Here is an 18,987-nt window from a genome sequence, read left to right on the forward strand (position 1 = left end):
GACGGCGCCGTCCGTCTGGTCGCCGGCGGGAGGGGGTACCCTCTCCCCCCTCGTCGTCTTCCCAGCCGCTGGGTTCCCAGAGTGCTCCGCGGCCGTGTGGAGCGAGGCCTTGTTCCCGCGTTGAGCCGCCGCCGCCGCCGCCACCACCTCCTCAGCCTCAGCCTCCGCACCAGGCCCGGCCCCGCCGCGCCATGTCGGACTACAGCTCGGGAGGACCCCCGCCCGGGCCGCCGCCGCCCGCCGGCGGGGGCGGGGGAGCCGGAGGCGCCGGCGGAGGCCCTCCGCCGGGCCCAACGGGCGCGGGGGACCGGGGCGGCGGCGGCGGCCCGGGTGGAGGCTCGGCCGGAGGCCCCTCGCAGCCGCCGGGCGGTGGCGGTCCGGGGATCCGCAAGGACGCCTTCGCGGACGCCGTGCAGCGGGCCCGCCAGGTGAGGCGGCCGCGGGCTCGAGGGGCGCGCGGGGCGGGGGGGAGGGGGCGAGGGTCACGTGCGCGCGCGCGGGGTCGCGAGGGGGCGGCGCCCGGGGGCCGCCGTGGGGTCACGTGGGGGGCAGGCGCGGGGGGGGGGGCGCGCCCTGTCTGGCTGGGGTTAGCTCACCGATGATCCCCCCCGTTACGAGGACTCGGGGGGTCCTGGGCTCACCCAGCGCAGTCCCTGGGTGGGCCGGGGTCGCGGAGATCGAGGCCTTACCTGGGGGTCCCTTTCTGGCACACAACCTCGCCCCACTCTCTTAGAGGCCATGGACCTCCCCCCCCCCTTTAAGTGTTGGGTCCTGCGTGCACTGATTGCCCACCATCAGAGCCAAGGACCATTTTCCTGCCCCAGTCTTGTCCCACGGGGGACCCTTTCCCTTAGACTCTGGAAAACGAAGAGGACCGACCCTCTTTGGGCCTTTGGATCAGATGGGGAAGGTGGCCACCGACGTCTGTTTTCTGTAGTTTGAAAGTGAAGTGTCTGGTTGGGAAAATAGGGGGAGGGTCCCATCGTCCCGTTTTGAGGCCCGATGACAGCATGCAGGGGTCACGTGCTGCTGAGACTGACCTCCGTTCCACTGGCAGCTGCTTCTCCCCAGCCTAGAGGGGTCGGGACCCTTAGGGAGAACTTTGCTGCGGGCTCAGGAAGTCGATGACTGGAGTATGGCACCTTGGGTTTGTCCCCATGCCTCTGGGCTGGGGACTGGCTCCTCCCAAGGTGGGAGGACCCGTTAGGTGACCGCCCTCGGTTCTCTCAGCGTGGCCTCCAGCTTCCTCACCTCCAGAGTGGAGTAAGTTGGAGCCAGCATTTGAACTGCTTGCTCCCCAAAATGTGATTGAGTGGGAGAGCTTGGTGCTGTTATTTGGAGGGATACACAACCCCCTAGGGGGACTGCCAAGAGCTTAGGGTGGAGGCAAGTTCTTTGGAGAGAGAGAGCACTGGGCGCTGTGTCTCTAAAGCACAACCAGGTGGTGATCTGAAGTTAGTTTGCTGAATTGAATGTACTTGAAGTTGCTATTGGTGTGTCCCAAATGAATATATATGGTTTTGATGGCTCACGCTTGTAATCCTAGCTGTTCAGGAGTCTGAGCTCTGAGGATGGAGGTTTGAAGCCAGTCCAGGCAGCAAAGTCGTGAGAGGCTTATCTCCCATTTACCTGAAAAAGTCAGAAGTAGAACAAAGGGGGTTAGAGCACTAGCTTTAAGTGAACAAGCTAAGGGGACAGCACCTATGTCCTGAGTTCCAGCACACACATAAATGTATAGTGTGTTCGAAAGGGAGCTTTATCTTAAGTCATATGAGAGATGCTGAGGGCTGGGAAAAGTTGTGTTCTGGCTCCCCCAGAACCAAGCTGAGGGAAGTCAGCTTGGTTTTCCTGCCCATAGAAAACAGGGTCTGGGTCTGAAAGCTCTTGGTTCCCGAGGTGACTTCAGGACCCCCCTCTCCAGGCTGCCAAGCTTCTGTTTCTTTCTTCCCTTACATCAAAGTCAGTGTGTATTCCAGGTGCTGCCTTGCCGGCACTTTCTATGCAGATCCCACCAAGCCAGGGAGAAGGGTGATTTTTTTAGTTCCCAGTTACTTGGGAGAACTTTGAGGCCTTCATAAAAACTACTTCCAGCCAGGTGAGCTGGCTCACACCTGTAATCCTAGCTACTCAGGAGGCTGAGATCTGAGGATGGCAGTTCAAAGTCAGCCTGGGCACTAAAGTCTGTGAGGCTGGAAGTGGTGCTGTAGCTCAAGGGGTAGGGTGGTAGCCTTGAGCTGAGGAGCTCAGGGACAGCACCCAGGCCCAGAGTTCAAGTCCCACAACCAGCCAAAAAAAAAAAAAAATCTCCTTCCAGGACACCTTTACCCGCAGCTCACCCTAAGCCTCACTCCTGAGGCTCCGAGGAATTTAGCGCTAGGAAGCCTGAGGTTAGGTGTTTCTCTCTAGTGGTCAACTCTTCTTTGCTTCCTACTTCCCCCAGATTGCAGCCAAAATTGGAGGTGATTCTGCTACAACTGTGAATAACAGCACTCCTGATTTTGGTTTTGGGGGCCAAAAGAGACAGCTGGAAGATGGAGGTAACTCCTGGCAGCCATTTTTAGTTTGGGAAGAAGGGCTGGGGGCAGAGTGCTGGAGTGAAGAAAACTTTCGAAGAAAACTTAAGCAGTGCCGACCTTGTTTTTTGTTCTCTGCCACCCTGAAGTATCCAGTGGCTGAGAAGAGGGCAGGCTGGTTGTGACAGGGCAAAGTTGTAAGTTCCAAGATCAGTCCTCCCCTCTGGGGACAGGCCCTAGGGCCAGCCTGCACCAAAGGGGAGCCAGAAGTCCTCTCTGCCTTTAGGTTGTTCCTTGTAAGGAGTGTCGCCCTGGATGCTGGTGGCCCCACTGGGTGCCCTCTGCTACCCCCAGGGTCTTGCCTATGCTGGGTGGGGACATGTGGCAGCGTCCAGGGCGGGTGGGTGGTGCTGCATCTGACGCCCTCTTGTCCACAGACCAGCCCGAGAGCAAGAAGCTGGCTTCCCAGGGAGACTGTAAGTGCAGACTGTGTGCATATGGCAGCTTTGTGGTCTTGAAGGGGGTGGGGGGACGGGGGCTATAAGTTTGGAGCAGGTAGCTCTGCTTTGGAGGCTCATGTTCCAGGGAATACGTGAGTTTTAGAGATCCCAGAACCCCCTGGATTTGAGGCTGCATGCACCCTTTTTTTGTAGTTGTTTTCTTTGGCTGGAGGGAGGGGGCAGTCAGTTGCAGAGCTTAAACCCAGGACCTGGGCACTATTCTTGAGCTTTTTTGCTCATTCTACCTCTTTTGAGTCATTCCGATTTTCTGGTGGTTAATTGGAAATAAGAGTCTCATGAACTTTGCTGCTTTTTTCCCCTCTTTTGGGGGATGGGGGGAGCGGGTAACTGGGAATTGAACCCAGGACATTGAACCTGCTAGTCAAGTGCTTTGCCACTAACCTACATCCCAGCCTGCCTAGTGGCTTTGAATTGGAATCTTCATATCTCAGCCTCCCGAGGAGCTAGGATTGCAGGCCTGAGCCGCCTAAGCTCCAGTGGCCATTGGGACTGGTGGATGTTAAGTGCCAGTTGTCCCTCGTGTGGGTATTGGGTGCACAGACAGGAGCGAAGCTTATCTTTTGGGGTTTCTCTTTGCAGCCATCAGTTCACAGCTGGGACCCATCCACCCTCCCCCAAGGTAACAGCTGCTTGCGGGGCTTTTGGCTGTCTCTGCCACACCATCCAATTATTTCCCATCTGACAGGCCAGGGGTGCCCATCCAGGAAGGCGGGGAGCTAGCTGGGTCCACTTCTTGTGCACCAGCCTTTCCCCATCCCCCGGTGTGTAGGCTGGAGAAGGAGAGTGGGTTGTGTCAGCTGCTGCCTGCCCTGGACTGGGGTGTTCTGACACACAGGCTGTTTCTCGTGCTTAGGGTTGTCATAGTTTGGGGGTCTCTGCCACTTTGCCACCTTGGGTAAACCTATACACTGGTCAGGTTATGGGGGAAGGCCAGTGGGAAATCCAGGCACCGTTGGGGGTTTTGTGGGCTGCTGTAGAAGGTGAGGAGAGCAGCCCTAGGCCTTGGGCCCCAGTGCAGGGGTGAGGGGCTTGCGCCCTCCTGCACTCGGGGTGACTTGCATTATCTCTTTCAGGACTTCAATGACAGAAGAGTATAGGGTCCCAGATGGCATGGTGGGCCTAAGTGAGTGCGGGCTCTGTGGGAAGCGTGGTGTCCCATATGCCCCATGGGGCTTCTGTGCTCTGCTCGCCTCTGTCCTGCCCTCCAGGGAGCTGTGGGAGGGCCAGCAGTAGGGACCCCCAGCCTGGTGTCCTGAGTTCTACACCTCCTCCACCCATGTCTGCATTTCTTCTGTCTTGTCCTAGTCATTGGCAGAGGAGGTGAACAAATCAACAAAATCCAGCAGGACTCGGGCTGCAAAGTTCAGATCTCTCCAGGTATGGGGAACGCGTCCTGCCCGCCACTGGCACGGGGTGACAGGGCTCAAACCAGTGTAAACCACCGGGTGTGGCGATGGTGGGGGCAGCCAAGGCCCCTCTGCCCAAACTGAACCACCCACAAGGAAGGGTTGGAGGAGGCAGCCGTGCACCTGCCTTGTCTAAAACACTGTCCTGGTTGAGTCGAGGGTGTCGTGTGGGGAATGGAGTGGGGCAGAGTCTTGGTCCTTATGGAGTCTGCCTTTTCTTCCACTTTTCTCCCCCCACTGAGTTTAACCTGAGCAGGAGGTGAGGGGGAGGCATTGATATGTCAGAAGTGGCCACGGACTGTCTGGAAGCTTCCTCGTCTCCACCTGGGCCTTTGGGAACTGACCTCATCTCCTTTTCTCTCCAGACAGCGGTGGCCTACCTGAGCGCAGCGTGTCCCTGACGGGAGCCCCGGAGTCCGTCCAGTAAGTGCCTGGCTGTGCCTTGGTGACCTGGGGAGCCGGCAGAAGCCCTCTTTCCTTCAGGAGTTGGGAGTGACACCTCCACGTGTCCTTCACTCCTGCCCTCTGCAGAGAGCTGTGCGCACAGGTTGATGCCTGAGAATGCCAACGTCTGCCAAAGCTCCAGGCTGAACAGTCCCCCATGCCAGGCCTCCTCTTTGGCGTCTGCCCCATACACTGGTTGGGGCCCCCTCCCTTCAAGCTGGGGTTCATCTGTTTCTGCAAGTGATAGCAGCAGCCTGTCCTTCCCTCTCCAGGAAAGCAAAGATGATGCTGGATGACATTGTGTCCCGGGGTCGTGGGGGCCCTCCAGGACAGTTCCACGACAATGCCAACGGGGGCCAGAACGGCACTGTGCAGGAGATCATGATTCCTGCTGGCAAAGCCGGCCTGGTCATCGGCAAAGGCGGGGAGACAATTAAGCAGCTGCAGGTGACGAATGGGCACGCCCCTCTCCCCACCCTGCTCCCCTCCAGCTCTAGAGTCCCGGGAGAGCCCAGCCTCATGGTTGCCATTGATTATCCAGGAGCGTGCTGGAGTGAAGATGATTTTAATTCAAGATGGGTCCCAGAACACCAACGTTGACAAGCCCCTCCGTATCATTGGGGATCCCTACAAAGTTCAGGTGAGCTCTGGGGTTCCCTGACTCTGGAGCGCTTCCCAAGGCTAAGCTGGGGAGGTCGCAGGCACCAGCCTTGAGGTCAGCCCTGTTTGTTCCACCGGCTTGCCTCCCTTCCTGGCTGCTAGGGGGCAGATGCAGAGCCTGTGGGGCAGGGGACAGGCATTGCACTGTCCAGGGGCCCGGGCTGGGGCTGTCTGTGCTGACCAGGTCCCTGTGCGTGCAGCAAGCCTGCGAGATGGTGATGGACATCCTCCGAGAACGTGAGCAGGGCGGCTTCGGGGACCGCACGGAGTACGGCTCGCGCATCGGCGGAGGCATTGACGTGAGTGCCTGGGGAGGGGGGCACGCCCAGCTGCCCGCAGAGCCTGCTGACCCTGCGCCTCCCACCCTCCAGGTGCCAGTGCCCAGGCATTCTGTGGGCGTGGTCATTGGCCGGAGTGGAGAGATGATCAAGAAGATCCAGAATGACGCTGGGGTGCGGATACAGTTCAAGCAAGGTGAGGGCCCTGTGCGTGGCTTGGGTGTCCTGTCTTTTAGTCTGTCCCGTCCTTGTTCCCCCCACCCCAGAAGGCTGGCGTGAAGCAGCGGGCCACTGAGTCAGGCCGCGGGGCATGAGAAAGGCCCAGCCATTAGATCATCCACTTGGATACAATGCTTCCCCACCAAATTTCTCCCCAGGTTGGGCTAGCCTCGGGGCCAGGTGGGGACCAGGGCAGTTGAGAGTGCTTGTTGGGCAGTCCGTCCGTTCAGCTAGTTCTGAGCCGCTGCACCTCGGACCCTCAAAGGACAGCACGCCTCCTTTCCACAGGGAGCAAGTGGGGCTCAGGGAGCAGCACATAGGCAGACCTCCGGCTTCTGTGGCTTGGCAGTGTCGCCCGGGTGCTAGCCCTGGGGCGGGGAGTTCCGCTGGTAAATCGATCTCTGCTCTCTCGGTGTTGGCCGCAGATGATGGGACGGGACCCGAGAAGATTGCTCATATCATGGGCCCCCCAGAGCGCTGTGAGCACGCGGCCCGGATCATCAACGACCTCCTTCAGAGCCTCCGGGTGGGTGATCTGGGGGCACTGCCTGGGCTGGTGATGCCCAGCCCTCCTGGGAACATCTGGGCCAGGCTGGCCTCCTGCTTCAGTCCTCATTCTTGCTGCCCAACAGAGTGGTCCTCCAGGCCCTCCCGGGGGTCCTGGCATGCCCCCTGGGGGCCGCGGCCGAGGAAGAGGCCAAGGCAACTGGGGGCCCCCCGGTGGGGAGATGACCTTCTCCATTCCCACCCACAAGTGTGGGTTGGTCATCGGCCGAGGTGAGTCCCTCCCATCCCACACCAGGTACCCCATCGCCCCTCGTTCCCGCCTGCCCCTCAACTGGCTGTGGCTCTGCAGGCGGCGAGAATGTGAAAGCCATCAACCAGCAGACGGGCGCCTTTGTGGAGATTTCCCGGCAGCTGCCCCCCAATGGGGACCCCAACTTCAAACTCTTCATCATCCGTGGCTCCCCTCAGCAGATTGACCACGCCAAGCAGCTCATCGAGGAGAAGATTGAGGTGGGCTCCAGGCGGGGGCTTGCAACCCCACTTCCCTGCGTACTTCCACGCCACTGACCTCCACGCTTCCTCCTCCAGGGTCCCCTCTGCCCAGTTGGACCAGGCCCCGGGGGACCAGGCCCTGCAGGCCCCATGGGACCCTTCAACCCAGGGCCTTTCAACCAGGGGCCACCAGGGGCCCCTCCACAGTGAGTACTCCTGCCAGAGGGGGTGCCAATAGGGGAGCCCCGCTCCCACCTTCCACATATGTGCATGGGAAGGAGCCGCCTGGCCCACAGCAGCCCAATGGGGCCATGCAGGCCTCACAGCCCCTGTGTCTCCTGCAGTGCCGGTGGACCCCCTCCTCACCAGTACCCACCCCAGGGCTGGGGCAACACCTACCCCCAGTGGCAGCCCCCTGCACCTCACGACCCTAGTAAGTAAGGGCCCTTATGTGGGGGGCTGGGGTGGACCCCAGGCCTCCCTCACCACCCCTCTCCTCCCTGCAGACAAGGCAGCTGCAGCGGCCGCAGACCCCAACGCTGCCTGGGCCGCCTACTACTCCCACTACTACCAGCAGCCCCCAGGGCCTGTGCCCGGCCCCGCACCCGCGCCCGCCGCCCCACCCGCACAGGGGGAGCCCCCGCAGCCCCCGCCCACAGGCCAATCCGACTACACCAAGGCCTGGGAAGAGTACTACAAGAAGATGGGTCAGTGCCACAGGGCAGCCCCTGCTCCGGGTACCCTGACCCTCTGCCCCACTCCTCCTCACCCCCGTCTGCCTGATGCTCCGCACCACTCCTCCTCACTCCTGTCCTCCTGACCCTCCACCCCACTCCTTGCCACAGGCCAGCAGCCACAGCAGCCCGGAGCCCCGCCGCAGCAGGACTACACCAAGGCCTGGGAGGAGTACTACAAGAAGCAGGGTAGGGCGGGGAGCGTGGCCTAGTGGCAGAGTGCTTGCCTCGCATGCACAAAGACCCGGGTTCCATTCCTCGGTACCCCGTAATAGAAAAAGCCAGAAGTGGTGCTGAGGCTCAAGTGGTAGAGCTCTAGCCTTGAGAAAGCCCCAGGACAGGCAGAAAAAGCAGCAGGGTAGGCCAGGCTTCGGCAGGGGTGGGGGCACAGCGGGCGGGGACAGGGCCAGCCTCCTCCGCTCCCTCACCCCAGCCTTCCACACCACAGCCCAAGTGGCCACTGGAGGGGGTCCTGGAGCACCCCCTGGCTCTCAGCCGGACTACAGCGCCGCCTGGGCTGAGTATTACAGACAGCAGGCGGCGTACTACGGACAGACCCCCGGCCCCGGCGGCCCGCAGCCGCCCCCCACCCAGCAGGGACAGCAGCAGGCAAGTGGGAATTGCCACCCTCCTCCTCCTCCTTTCTCCTTCCAACCCCCGGCCACCGTCCATCCTGCCTTAGTGGGTAGCGCCGGAAACCCCTTCCCCTGCGGGGTGTGCCCTTGATGCCTGCAGCGGGCGTGTGGCCAGAGTCTCCAGAGCGCCCCGCGCCCGCCGCCCGCCCGCTGCCGCCGCCGGGAAGCGCTCGCTGGGTCCAGAGGCTCACGGAGGAGGCTCCTCGCCAGCTGCTCGTTCCTGTGTGACGCTGTCGCCACGCTGGGGGAGCGCGAAGCACGCACAGGTGGAACTTGAGAACTGGTGGGTAGTCCTGGGTGGGACCGGCAGGCAGCTCCCACGGCGCCCTGCCCCGCTGCCGGCCACTCGGAGTCTGCCCACTTGGGAAGAAATTTTTTTTTCCCCTTTCTCCGCATCACTTTTTGGGGTTTTGTTCTTTTTATTCCTTTTATTTTTTAAAACCACAACCTTTGTCCCCCATGTCCAAGTGACTGCGTGTGCGGGCTGCCGGCTCTGGCGGGGTTGTGGGCAGCCCAGCTGCCTGGCCCCCGTGCCCTCGCGCGCTCGCCTCTGTGTCCTGGTCCTGTCTGTGAAGTGGGCATGGCGACCGATGCCACCTTCCAACCTACCTCACAGGGGTGTTGTGGGGACACCGTGATCTGACTGTTGATGTGTGATGCGCCGAGCCGCCCGCTTCCCCCTCCCTCCTTCCGTTCCTCACCCCTGCTTCTCTCTTTTGCCTTTCTTCCTCTTCCTCCTCCTCCTCCTCCTCTTCCTCCTCCTCCAGGCAGCACTCTGATTTGAGATCCCGAGAGGCTAGACAGTGGCAGGCTCCGCCTCGGCCTGGGCCGCACAGGCTTGGGAGGGGCTTCCTGGCTCCTCCCTGAGGTCCAGCTCCTCACCTCAGACCCGCTGCCCCTCCCGTAGTGACCAATTCCTGTCTCTCCCCTCTCCACAGGCTCAATGAATCGAATGAATGTGAACTTCTTCATCTGTGAAAATTTTATTTTTTTTTCTCCATTTTGTTCTGTTGGGGGTTTTTGTTTGTGTTTCCTTGGTTTGTTTGGTGAGCGCGATGGCTGCCTGGGGTGCTGGCCCCCCGTGGGGGGCCGACTCTCACTCCCATGTCTCCATCCTCTTCCTTTCAAAATTGGGATTCTTCATGTTGAGCCAGCCTTAGAAAATAGCAAGAACTAAAAATCTCTGCCAAAAAAAAAGTTTAAAAATTACAAACACAAAGAGCAGAACAAATCCTATTAAATGATATATATATATAAATCTCTATCCCCCCAGCCTTCCCCAAAACAGCCTCTCCTGAGGGGAAAGTGATTCGTTTTCTCCCAACTGCCCGTGGCCCTCTTGTTTTTAAAATAAACTTTCAAAAAGGAAAAAAAAAGTCACTTGCTATCTTTTTTTTATTATTTTTCATTTTTTAGTTAGAGTTGAACATTCCTTGGACCAGGTGTGGGTACAGCAGACCCCCTCCCCACTCACCCCCTTTCCTCGCTCCTCCCTCCCCCACCCGCCCCCGCCCCTGCCCAGGACTGGTCTGCTCTCTTGTCTTTTCATCTGTTCCAGAGGAGATAACTAGAAACAAAATGAACAAAACAACAAAAAAAAAATTGTATGGCAGTTTTTACTTTTTATCGCTCGTTTTTAACTTCACAAATAAATAATAACAAAACCTCCCTGTGTCTGCCACGAGTGCTGTCTGTCTCTCTCTTCCTGCTCCCTGCAGACTTTGGAAGTTGGTATTTGTTCTTTATAGATGTTAAAGGAGAAAGAAAAAAAGACCTGATGATGGTGTTGATTGGAAAATTTAGCTTTGTGTTGTGTGTGGTTGTTTTTTTTGTTTTAAGGAAACAATGGCTTTCTGCAGGCAGGCACATTGCTTTTAAACCCTTCCCACCCCTTTTTTTGTTGTTAAATAAAGTGCTTTATTTTAAAAAACTGCATGCTGGCCACAGTTTTGTGTTGAGGACTGATGGCAGGAGCTGGCATTACCCCAGAAGTGCCCTCCAGTATGGGCCAGGGCTGTGTGCACCTCTTTCTCCCTCTGGGAACCTGGGGAGTCAGGTACTAGGAGGGGGTCCCCAGGGCCAGGTTCCTATGGCACAGCCTCTGGAGACAGCGTGACTGTGCCAGGTTTTGGCTGTGTTGCCAATGTTGAGACCCAAGATGGAGGCCTGACCTATACCCTGCTGGGTGAGGTCCCAGGTGGGCCTCCACAATCTGAGGATCACACATCTGCAGAAGGCTGCCACTGCCTCTCCGAGGCCCTGTCCCATCTTGTGTGCTAGGTACCTGCTCTTGTGGGTCCCCGAGGGAGCCGCCACCTGGCCCCGGCCACCGGCCCTCCAGGGCAGAGACCAAGCCCGGCCGTCCTGGCTCACTGTAGACTGTCAATGACCAAGCAGCACTTGGCAAAAATGTTCTCTGGAGCTTCTTCTGCCAAGATCTGGGGAAGGGGAGGCCAGACTGGGTCAGGCGGCATCCCAGTGGGAACAGTCTGCCTTCTCTGTCCAGATTAGCTTTGGGACAAGGGCCATTCAAGCGTCACATGACCTGGAGGTACCTAGGAGGCGGGAGAAGCCCCCACCCCCCCTTGCCTAGCTGAGTGGGCACTGGAAGCCTGGGCCTCCACCTTGTCTTTTTCCCAGTACTCAGAGCCCCTTACCATGGAGAAACCGGGGCCCCCCCCTCCTCACACAGTACTGGCTGGGGAGCCATGCCCAACTCCAGACACCCACATTTCGCAGCAGGTTTTTCTGCTGGTAGAAGGTGAGAACAGGCTGGCACAAGGTGTAGTGCATCTCCAGGCGCTGGCGGATGGCCAGCTCTGAGTCGTCCACCCGCTGCTCCACCTGGCCCCGGAGCACCGCCCGCTGCACCATGGTCTCCATAGAGCAGTCAAGCATGATGACGATATCTGGGCCGCGGCCCACCTAGTGGTGAGTAAGGGCTCTGGGTGAGAAGGGGCCCTACCAGCATCAACCCGGGAATGAGAAACAAAACCAGGCCTCCCTGCTCCAGTGTGCTGGGTTTGTTTGTTTGTGCTGGTCTTGGTCGCTGTCCCTGAGTTTTCTTTGCTCAAGGCTAGTGCTCTACCCACTTGAGCTAAAGCTCCACTCCCAGGTTTTTTTGGTAGTTAATTGGAGACATGAATCTCAGGAGCTGTCCTGCCCAAGCTGGCTTTGAACCACAATTCTCAGATTTCAGACTCCTGAGTACCTCGGAGTTACAGGCAAAACCATACCTGGGTTTATTTTCTTCCCTCTGTCTCTCCTTTACTTCCTTTCCTTCTTTTTGAGTCAGTTGTAGGGCTTGAACTCGGGTCTGGGTGCTGTCACCGAGCTCTTTTACTTAAGGCTAGTGCTCTATAGCTTTGAACCACAGCACCATTTCCAGCCTTCCTTTAGTTAAGTCTCACAGACTTTTTTTGACCAGGAGAGCTTTGAACCGTCATCTTCAGATCTCAGACTCCTGAGTAGCTAGGATTCCAGTCATGAGCCCCAACCCTGGCTTTCTTTTCTTTTTTTTGCCAGTCCTGGGCTTGAGCTCAAGGCCTGAGGACTGTCCTTGGGCTTTCCTCAAGGCTAGTGTTCTACCCTGAGCCACCACACCATTTCTGGCTTTTTCTATGTATGTGGTACTGAGGAATCGAACCCAGGTCTTTGTGCATGCTAGGCAGGCACTCTACCACTAGGCCAAACTCCCAGCCCCCCTGGCTTTATTTTCTAGTTCAAATTTTCCTTGTTTTGTTTCCAGTACTGAAGTTTGAACGAAATATTTTGGATCAGAGATAGAAAATCCCAGAGAAGAATCCGCACATATTGGGTCTGACTAATAATATAGGTTCATCTCACAACCAGTTGGGGTTTAGATCAGGAAGGCGTGTCTATAGGATTTATTGCTTTAGCCCAGAGGTAAAAGAGCAGCAATCTGGCCATGTGCAGACACAGAAAGGGCAAGTGACAAAATTCAACACAAATTCATTTTGTAAAATAATTTCCAAGAAACACTGCCAGGATTTGCTATTTCCTCAGCGCCTTAGCTCGGAAATTTACTTTCTAATCTTGTCACTTATTTTTTGCATGTAGGATGGAACCCAGGGCCTCCTGCATGGCAGGAAAGTGCTCACCACTGAGTTGTAAACCTGTTCCACCCATGAGCAGGTTGGTGGGATGGAAGAGGTTAACTAAAATGGCCACTTTTGCGGGATGTGGTGGCTCACACCTGTAATCCTAGCTACTCAGGAGGCTGAGATTTGAGGATCATGGTTCAAAAAGCCACTAAAGTTGATGAGACTCTTATCTCCAATTAACCACCAGAAAAGCAGAAGTGGGGCTGTAGGCTCAAGGGGGTAGGGTGGTAGCCTTGAGCTGAAGAGTTCAGGGACTGCGCCCAGGCCTAGAGTTCAAGCCCCATGACCAACAACAACAAAAAAGACCACATTTGAAAAACAAAAATCAAAAATGAAGATCAGAACAGGTACTGCTCTCCAAAGGTAGAAATAAGAGGGATCTTGGTTCCACACCAGCCCAGGCAAAAAGTTATAAAACCATCTACACCAACAAGCTCAGTGTGGTGGTACACGAATGTGATCCCATCTACATGGGAGGAGTTAGGAAGTCAGATTGCCGTTCAGGTCTGCCCCAGACAAAAACAAGAGCCCATCCAAAAAAAAGGATGAGTGTTTGACAGCAAGTGAGAGGCCCTGAGTTCAAGCCTCAGTGCCACCAAAACAGAACAAAAAATCCAAGAAGCTAGGCACCAATGGCTCATGCCTGTAAATTGTGGCTACTCAGAAGGCCCAGGTAGGCAGGTTAGTGACACTCTTATCTCCAATAAACTAAAGAAGAAGAAAAAAAAAAAAAAGGGAGGGAGAGAGAAAGGAAAGAAAGAAAGCCAGCCGCCAGAAGTAGAGCTGTGGCTCAAGTGGTTAAGCACTAGCCTTGAGTACAACCCAGGCCCTGCGTCCAAGGACCAGGACCCACATAAACAAAAATCCAAGGTAGCTGAGTGCTGGTGGTCCATCCCTGTAATACTAGCCACTCAAGAGGTCTCAAGATGGAAGTTCAAGGCTAGCTCTGGCAGGAAAGTCCCTGAGATTCTTACGATTAATTAACCACCAAAAAGCCAAAAATGTACCAGCCTTGAGCAAAACTGCTCAGGCCCCAAGTTCAAGCCCCAGGACTGGCAAAAGAAAAAGAAAAAAAAGTATCCTGGGGACTTTTCTGCCCCATTTGGCTTCCAACAACCATCCTCAGGTCTCAGCCTCCGGAATAGCTAGGATTACAGGGGTGAGCCACCAGCACCCAGTTTTTGTTTTCTTGCTTTTGGTGCCACCCCTGGGGCTCAAAACTCAAGGACTCTGTAATACTGTTCCTGAGCATTTTAATTCAAGGCTGGTGCTCTACCGCTTGAGCCATCACTCCACTTCTGGCTTTTTGGGTGGTTTGTTGGAGCTAAGAGTCTCTTGGACTTTCTTGCCTTGGCTGGCTTTGATCCCTCAGATCTCAGCTTCCCAACTTCATGAAAGGACCTCTCTGGACCCCTGGACATCTGCTCCCCTGGGACTGTTGGGATGCTGTGTGGAGAACGTGCAATGGGGAACGGAAGCTGGCCCAGCAGGCTGAGTGGCTGCCACAAGTGGCTGCCAAGTCTGAGGACAGAGGCCACATGTGGCTCTCAGCCCAGTGGCCAGTCACCCACATAGTCCCCTGACTACACAATACTTTTCAGAAATTAGGGTGGCCATTCCTATTTGGGGGGTGGGGTATGTACTTCAAACCTCCCTGCATGTCTGGATAAAAACTGGCTTGCCAGTGTCAGGCCTGCTCATCCCCATGGCAACGGCAGCCTGAACCTTTCTTAGCCCTTCTTCATACTCTGCATGGTTGAACTCATCTTCTGGAATGTTCCATGGGCTCCCACCATTTTCACACCAAGATGGAGGGGCTATGATCCAGGGTCACACCATTTAGGTGGTGAAAGAGGTGGCCACAAGAATGAAATCCGGACAGGATGAGGCTCTCGCCAAGCGCCAGGCTTCAATGTTGGGGGTGTTCCCCCTTTACAGCCGGGCTAGGATGAGAACCCCACCTGCTTCTCGTGGAGTAAATAGTTCCCCCACCAGATGCCAGGCAGACACTCTCCCACTAAAGCCACATTCCCAAACCCCTAAGATAGAAATCCCCAGCTCCCTCTCATCCTCTCCTCTCCCTGAGCCACTGCCCCTCCAATCTGAGCAACACAGCCTGGAGACAGAAGGGCAAACGCCTCCCACGAACACGCAGGGGTCACTCACAACGCGCTCAAACTCTTTAGCCTGCATCAGCTCCCGGGGGAAGCCGTCAATGAGGAAGCCTCGGCTCTGAGGCTGGGACAGCATGTTGTCATTCACCATATCTAGGATGAAACCCTGTGAAGGAAAGAAGTCCTCAGTGCTGGGCAGGAGTCTCCTCCACTCACCCTTGGAGAGATTGCTTTCTTCCTTTGTATTCCTGTACTGGGACCCACTTACTCATTTTGCTTCCTGGCTTGTTCACAGCTGGTGCTCTACCACTTGAGCCATGCTTCCAGTCCTGCTTTTTGCTTACTTACATTGGAGAGAATAGTCATGTAAGACTTTTCTGACTTCAAGCCTCAGTCCTGGTATCTCAGGCTCCTGAGGAGCCATGACTATACGTGCAGGAAAGTGCAGGCCTTTTGATTGTTTGTCTGCTGTGGGATTTGAACTCTGGGGCTGGGCGCTGTCCCTGTGCTCTTCAGCTCTAGGCTAGAGCTCTACCACTTTGGGCCGCAGCACTACTTCTGGTTTTATGGTGGATAATTGGAGATAAGAGTCTCACAGATTTTCATGCTTGCACTGGCTTTGAACCATGATCTTCAGATCTCAGCCTCCTGAGTCCCTAGGATTACAGGTGTGAACTGCCAGTGTCCAGCTGGAAAAGGCAATAGACCATTTATCCATTCCCATTCTGGACTTTAGGACAGACTAATGTCACTCTGTGCCTGACCTGCCCTGGACTATTATTTTCTGGTGCTGGGGATAAAACCCAGGACCTCGTGCACATCAGGTAATTGCTGGTCATTAAACTACATTTCAACCCTTTTCTACTTATAATTTCCAGGTAACTCAGAAGATCGGGTCCCATGTCCTCTGCACCATAGTTAGTATGGCAATGTTCCAGGGATGACAAAAAAAAAAAAAAAGTGGGCCAGGAGTTTGGCCTGGTGGCAGAGTGCTTGCCTAGCATGCACAAAGACCTGGGTTCGATTCCTCGGTACCACATACATTGAAAAAAGCCAGAAGTGGTGCTGAGGCTCAAGTGGTAGAGTGCTAAGCCTTGAGAAAGTTCAAGGACAGTGCTCAGGCCCTGAGCTCAAGCCCAGGACTGGAAAAAAACAAAAAACAAAAAACAACTGTTCCTATTTAGCAATATCCTTTTTAAAAAAAATTCTCTGTTAGGTAAATCTATATATATTGGATCTGGGAATCAGACAGCTGACTCTACCAGTTAATTTTTTAAAAAAAATCACCAAGGGAGCGCCGGGAGTTTGGCCTAGTGGTTAAAGTGCTTGCCTATCATGCATGAAGACCCGGGTTCGATTCCTCGGCACCACATACATAGAAAAAAGCCGGAAGTGGTGTTGAGGCTCAAGAGGTAGCGCTCTAGCCTTGAGAAAGTCCAAGGACAGTGCTCAGGCCCTGAGCTCAAGCCCAGGCCTGGTAAAAAAAAAAAAAATCACCAAGGGCCAGGAGCGTGGCCTAGTGGTAGCGTGTTCACCTGGCATGCACAAAGCCCTGGGTTTGAGTCCCTGGAACCATATGCACAGAAAAAGCCAGAAGTAGCCAGGCACGATGGCTCATGCCTGTAATCCTAGCTGCTCAGGAGGCTGAGATTTGAGGATTAAGCTTCAAAGCCAGCTCAGGCACAAAAGGACCTGAGATTCTTATCTTCAATTAACCTCTAGAAAACCAGAAGTGAGGCTTGGCCCAAGGGGTATGGCAGTAGCCTTGTGCTGAAGAGCAGAATTCAAGATCTACAACCCACCCAAAAAAAAAAAAAATCACCACAAAAAAACTCCCAACAACAAACAAACGTATTTCTAAGCTTGCCGGGTGCTGGTGATTCACTCCTATAATCGTAGCTACTCAGAAGGCTAAGACTTGAGGATCATGGTTTGAAGCCAGTCCAACCAGGAATATCATGAGGCTCTTTAGCTCCAACAAATTACCAAAAAAAAAAGTCAGAAATGGAGCTGCAGCTCATGGTAGAGTGCTAGATTTGCACAAAAGAAGCCAGAGACAGTGCCCAGGCTCTGGGGGTGGGGGGTGGGGGGAAGAAGGGGAGAAGCCAGGCACTGGTGACTTACATCTGTAATCCCAACTATTCAAGAGGCTGAGATTTGAAGATCACTGTTCAAAGCTGCCAGAAAACCATAAGTAGCACGTGGCTCAAAGTGGTAGAGTGCTAGCGTTGAGATGAAAAAGCTCAGGGACAGAGCCCAGGTCCTGCGGCAATGCCCATGACCAATAACAACAACAACAAAAGTGTTATTCATTTATTTTACAGACAGGATCTCCTGAGGTCCGCCTACTGTTACTTCCCAAATGCGAGGACACTGAGTGTGGACTACCATGTCCAGTTTTCATATCACGACCTCCAGAAGTGGAGAAGGACATTCATCCCAACCCATCCTCCATCTTCCCCAGCCTGTGACTTACCGTGGGCACCAGAAGCCCCTTCTTCATGATATCCCGGATCTGCCGGCCTCGTTGGGTGCTTCTTTGGGCTTCCTGCCTCAGAAGCTGGCCCAATCCCACATGGCAGAAGCCATATTTGATGGCCATATTCTTACACTGGGTTTCTTTCCCACAGCCTGGGCCACCCACCACGAAGATAATCAGAGGGGACTTGAGGATGTCTGTGGTGTTGGGGGAGGGGAAGAAGAGGGGAAGGGGGAGCACCTGGTCCTGATGGAGCCCTGTCCACAGGCTAGCATGTGTCCAAACCACCCTCCTTTTCCCCCATGGTGTTCTTCCTGTTCCTGAGCTTGCCAAACTCTTTTATTTTTTGTCAGTTGTGGGACTTGAACTCTGGGCCTGTGCGTTGTTCCTGAGCTCTTCAGCTCAAGGTTATGGTCCGAACCCTGGAGCCACAGCACCACTTCCAATTTTCTAGTGGTTAACTACAGATAAGAGTTTCAAGGTCTTTAGTTCCCTCAATCCTCAGATCTCAGCCTCCTGAGTAGTTAGGATTATAGGTGTGAGCCACTGTGCCCAGCCCAAACTCAATTTTCTCTGGATGTTTTCTCTCCAGCAGGGATATCCCTACCTGCCTGTTTCTTCCTGTCTCTCCTAGCCCAACTCTATCTCCCCTGTGTGTGCTCTTTCTCTCCCCTCCCTTTTTCCCTCCTTCCTGGGGCTTGAGCTCAAGGCCTGGGCTGTGCCTGAGCCTCTCTGTGCTCAAGGCTAGCACTGTACCACTTGAGCCACAGTGCCACTTTCAACATTTTTTGAGTAGTTTATTGGAGATAAGCCTGTCATGGGCTTTCCTGCCCTTGGCTGGCTTTGAACTATGATCCTCAGATCTCAGCCTCCTGAGTAGATAGGATTACAGGTGTGAGCCACTAGTGCCAGGATATCCTGTTTTTCCAATTCCAACTCAGAACTGGCAACCCAAGAGGGGCCAAGACTATTTCTCAGTCCTCTACGTTCTTGGAAGGAGGATAAATGAAATGTCCCTTGGGGAGAGTCAGTATTTAATAGTCCAATATTGGTGTCTTGATTCCTGTTCCTGTTGAGCCTACTCCAACTCCTATGCATCCCTTCACACCCACTGTAGCCATCCCTTCCCACCCTGTGTCCTCAGAGCCCACTGCACTTCTGCTCCCTGAGATACAAATTCCATTTTTGGCCTGTGTCTCTGCTACACTATGATCTTCAAGGGGTCAGAGAGCTGCTTTGAAGGTCCAGAGAGCAACAGGCACTGCAGACCCAGGAGCAAGCATGGTTGTGCTAAAGGGTGGTGTACATAACCTAGATGGAGGGGTGCCTCCCCGCCACCCCCACCACGTTACCCTTCTCCTGGGGCCTCAAGGATCTGCCCATCTGGGGCAGCTTGGAAGTGCACAGACCCATCCTGCCAGCAGCAGCCCAGGGCGTGGTCACACTCCATCTCCACCAGGCCCGGACTCCTCCAGGCTCTGATCCATGTCACAATAGTCCCCACCCCAGGCTTTTTTTTTTTTTTTTTTTCCTTGTAACGGTCCCGGGGCTTGAACCAGACGCTTGAGTCACTGCTTTTTGCTGGCTAATTGGAGATGAGTCTCATGAATTTTCCAGCCCAGGCTGACTTCCAAACGTGATCCTCAGATCTCAGGCTCATTGAGTAGCAAGGATTACAGGCGTGGGCCACCACCCCACTCATTCTGCTAGAGGTGCTAGAGGTGAGGTGCTCCCCGACACTAAGGCCGGGAAAGGAAATGAACCCCAAACAGACCCCCGCCATTCAGCTCGCTAGGCCGCGGTTGCTATGGTGACGCGGCCTCCGCACCCACTTCCGGAAAGCAGCGAGGCGCATGCGCAC

At 55.2% G+C, this 18,987-nt stretch overlaps 2 protein-coding genes across 4 annotated transcripts; one reads left to right on the plus strand and one right to left on the minus strand.

Moving 5' to 3' along the window:
- Window positions 1-90: 90 nt before the first annotated feature.
- Khsrp (KH-type splicing regulatory protein) lies at window positions 91-9,785 on the plus strand. Its single transcript, XM_090339994.1, has 19 exons — window positions 91-428; window positions 2,441-2,537; window positions 2,951-2,989; window positions 3,614-3,653; window positions 4,108-4,157; window positions 4,340-4,411; window positions 4,806-4,863; window positions 5,157-5,331; window positions 5,426-5,524; window positions 5,745-5,843; window positions 5,916-6,018; window positions 6,467-6,567; window positions 6,674-6,818; window positions 6,898-7,058; window positions 7,137-7,246; window positions 7,385-7,473; window positions 7,547-7,747; window positions 7,886-7,963; window positions 8,223-9,785. The coding sequence occupies exons 1-19, from the start codon at window positions 192-194 to the stop codon at window positions 8,498-8,500; spliced, it is 2,232 nt and encodes a 743-aa protein (XP_090196120.1). The 5' UTR covers window positions 91-191; the 3' UTR covers window positions 8,501-9,785.
- Window positions 9,499-18,912, minus strand: LOC150068654 (adenylate kinase isoenzyme 1-like). Of its 3 annotated transcripts, none has more exons than XM_090340033.1 (6): window positions 18,479-18,912; window positions 17,124-17,323; window positions 14,700-14,813; window positions 11,140-11,334; window positions 10,694-10,847; window positions 9,499-9,592 (listed from the first exon to the last, which is right to left on the minus strand). In XM_090340033.1, the coding sequence occupies exons 1-5, from the start codon at window positions 18,537-18,539 to the stop codon at window positions 10,779-10,781; spliced, it is 639 nt and encodes a 212-aa protein (XP_090196159.1). In that variant the 5' UTR covers window positions 18,540-18,912; the 3' UTR covers window positions 9,499-9,592; window positions 10,694-10,778. The 3 variants fall into 3 exon arrangements, with proteins under 3 accessions (XP_090196159.1, XP_090196164.1, XP_090196153.1); XM_090340027.1 differs by lacking the exon at window positions 9,499-9,592 and adding an exon at window positions 10,010-10,149; XM_090340038.1 differs by lacking the exon at window positions 10,694-10,847.
- Window positions 18,913-18,987: the final 75 nt, after the last annotated feature.

This window comes from Megascapheus bottae, chromosome 1 (assembly GCF_031878675.1).
Source record: "Megascapheus bottae isolate mThoBot1 chromosome 1, mThoBot2.hap1, whole genome shotgun sequence".
Lineage (NCBI taxonomy): Eukaryota > Metazoa > Chordata > Mammalia > Rodentia > Geomyidae > Megascapheus > Megascapheus bottae.